The 2984-nt window shown below is 40.2% G+C and overlaps 1 protein-coding gene across 9 annotated transcripts; it reads right to left on the reverse strand.

Annotated features, from left to right (window-relative positions):
• Positions 1-323: 323 nt before the first annotated feature.
• Positions 324-2736, reverse strand: LOC125513079. Of its 9 annotated transcripts, none has more exons than XR_007285658.1 (6): positions 2256-2736; positions 2049-2149; positions 1456-1589; positions 958-1181; positions 815-883; positions 324-593 (listed from the first exon to the last, which is right to left on the reverse strand). XR_007285658.1 is itself a non-coding variant. In XM_048678126.1 (4 exons), exons 1-4 carry the CDS (start codon positions 2401-2403, stop codon positions 1182-1184), a joined length of 324 nt encoding a protein of 107 aa, XP_048534083.1. In that variant the 5' UTR covers positions 2404-2498; the 3' UTR covers positions 1174-1181. The 9 variants fall into 9 exon arrangements, 3 of the variants coding, with proteins under 3 accessions (XP_048534082.1, XP_048534083.1, XP_048534084.1); XR_007285656.1 differs by having other exon boundaries at positions 1543-1589; positions 2054-2149; positions 2256-2731; XR_007285659.1 differs by having other exon boundaries at positions 958-1073; positions 1543-1589; positions 2256-2731.
• Positions 2737-2984: the final 248 nt, after the last annotated feature.

Genomic DNA, 2984 nt, shown 5'->3' on the forward strand with positions numbered 1-2984 from the left:
AAAGGTCATTAATGACCACAATCTGCTGGTCGTTGTAGGCTCCCTCGTTAAAAGTATAACGACCACATACCTTTTGTGGTCGTTATTCTTCTAACGACGGAATGGTGTGTGGTCGTCAATCCCAAGGTAATAACGACCATAATTGTAGTATTAACAACCACTTTTGTCATCGTTAATAATACTATTACCAACCACGCTCTCTTCACAATTTGATATTCTTCAGAACAACCTACATATAGTATAACTTTTCGTTCAACAATCACTTTATGTAGCATCCAACATTTGAATATTAACATCCACATTAATATAGAAACAAAAGAACCTGAATTGAAAAGATCATAGCCACTTTTATTAATAGACATACCAATATTCCGACATACAATTCTGGAATTAAAATATCATTTAAGAAATGGAGTCAAAATCATTCCTTATATAACCAATGTACTTGATAATATCTATCTGGAAAATGAGACAACTAGAAAAGAAAATATTATTAATCTTCACTTGAGGAACACCACCATTGTTTGAATGGATATCATTCTTCATCAGCTATCCCTCCTGTTGCTTCTATATATTATGGTGGACCATCAGTCCTACAAAATGTTGAGTAGTTTATGAAAGTCAGTCTTCTAAATAAATTGACACAAAATATAATAGTATAATGAATGTATGAACTTCATCATATCATTTCCCATGTCACCGTCATTGCTGGCATCAACTTCATCATTCATAGTTGCAATATGTTATGAGTGACTAGAAGACAATAAAGCGTAGAAACAATTATTGGTAAAATACATGATTCTTAGAAACGCACTTTTGGAATCATCTGCATCCCATTTTGTACTAAACAAGATTGGTGTATTTGTTGGCGCATCATTTCCATCTATGAAAAAAAGCAACCACATTATATCATCCCGTAGAAGATACTTGAATAATATTTTTATGTTTATGTAGTACCTTTTGTAGCTATCTTGTACTTCTTCCCGGGTTCCTCATATTGCTTATGAGGCCTGTGAGTAACCCTTTTCCTGCTGAAATCCGCTAATTTACTTGATTGCTCTGGCAAGGTCCACCTAGCAATACCTTGTATCAGTCCAGACTTGTTCAACTGTGAGTAGAAAGCATCTTTCCGGAGCTAATGCTGTCAAGTTTCCATACGTGTGATGACTCATTGTGATAACCTATACAGATATAGTTAGAAGTGTGCACAAAGGCTATACAAAGTACAATTAAATTAACTAAGTGAATGTTGATGTACTGAAAATGAATAATTGAATGCTAAATCAAATAAAGTACGTACAGAAGTACTTGTGTCACTGTTTATTGATAAGGTAAAAACTAAAACATGAAGCAAATCGATTACTACAGATTAAGACTTGCATTAACTAGTGGCATCATGTTGTTAGTACGATGAGTCAGTCCTTGTGAATTACAACAACCAAAAATTGTTGGCACCTATGTATATATGGCCAAAAAAAGGGTGCGGCACTGTTAATGTATTCCTTCTAATGAGCCACTTGATCAGGTGCTGTTAGCTCATACCCTCGTAGAGCTCAGGTTATATGCTTCCCGTAATCTTGCATGTGACCCTGTTGCATGGAGAACCAAATTAATGTATTAAGGAAACAGAACAAGTATGCTTCCCGTAATCAGCTCAGGTTGTTCTGAATATTTTATTGCCACAATTTAGCAATATGACATCTCACAGTTAACTTATATTTATCGCTGCACATGATGAATCATTCAGATTGACAAAGCAGATAGCATTAGTAGTCATCAAAATGCAAGCATCTACAGTTTTTCAGACTGACTAAACACACAACAACACTGCAGCTTGCTGCTGCAACCTTTTGATATATTCCTTGATAGTCTCCCTAACATAGTAATAATTAAATTCATTAGCAGATGGACTTATGAAGTTTCAGATTACGCGGCTGCACTCAAGGTATTATCTTCTTAATAATCTCCTGTGACGACTGTACGCTTACCTCTGAAAGAAAAAAGAAAAGAAAAAATAGACTCGCTAATGTCTCAGATCTCAAGCTAACCTCACCTGCGCCACCATCGATTTGCCGCCCTCCCATGTGCGCCCGTCGATTCATGGTCTCGCCCGCGCCTCCATCGCCCCTCACCATCGGTGTCTCTGGTTCTTTGAAAGGAAGATGCAGGTTGGCGGCTCAGAGGTAAGTAGAAATCTGCTAATTTTACTGGCCAGCGACGAAGGGGATGAACACAAGAGCACCAAGATGTCGAACCTGGTCGATTCCATTGCAGTAAGCTGGATGGATCTAATTTCTTTGGTCCGTTGCGGCTGTTGGCCTGTTGCGGCTGCCTCGTCGACCCGAGCCGCAAGTGCAGGCTTGAAGGCGCCTTCCACGCCGCCAATGCGGCGATGAATGCCATGTATCCTCGGCCACAAGACAGGGAACTTCCAGATGTGAGGTCGATGAAGAGGAAAATCAAAATAAACAGAAAATTTGGGACAAACCTTCTATGAACTTAGGGAGAGGATCTTGTATGTTGCTACGATGTTCCTCTGCTAGGCTGCCTCCAAGGCGAGATCAGGGTCACACTCCATGCCTACGATCTATGGGATGGGGTTGCGCCGCCTTGGTTCTCATGGACACGAGTCCTGGATAAGGAATAAACCTAACTTGTAGATTGACATATATCCTTCTTTCCCGAGATAAAAGATATAATCGTTAATTACTCCAAAAATAAGGTTACTAATCAACAACGACCACTGGGATACGTTAAAAATAATAACGGGCAGATCGCTGGTCGTCGTGAAGGTTGAGCAGGCCAAAGTTGGACGTGTGGCTAGCCCATTGTACTGCTAACGACCAAGCATTATCTTTTGATGGTCGTTGATGGCCTAATTTTTAGTAGTGTCAGGAGCTGCACGATGTCCATGCAGTCCTCCACCACATGCGGCTGCGGCGCCGGTGCCAAACCCGAGACAGCCGACGCCGGCGAGGACGGTA

Source organism: Triticum urartu, chromosome 6 (genome assembly GCF_003073215.2).
Source record: "Triticum urartu cultivar G1812 chromosome 6, Tu2.1, whole genome shotgun sequence".
Lineage (NCBI taxonomy): Eukaryota > Viridiplantae > Streptophyta > Magnoliopsida > Poales > Poaceae > Triticum > Triticum urartu.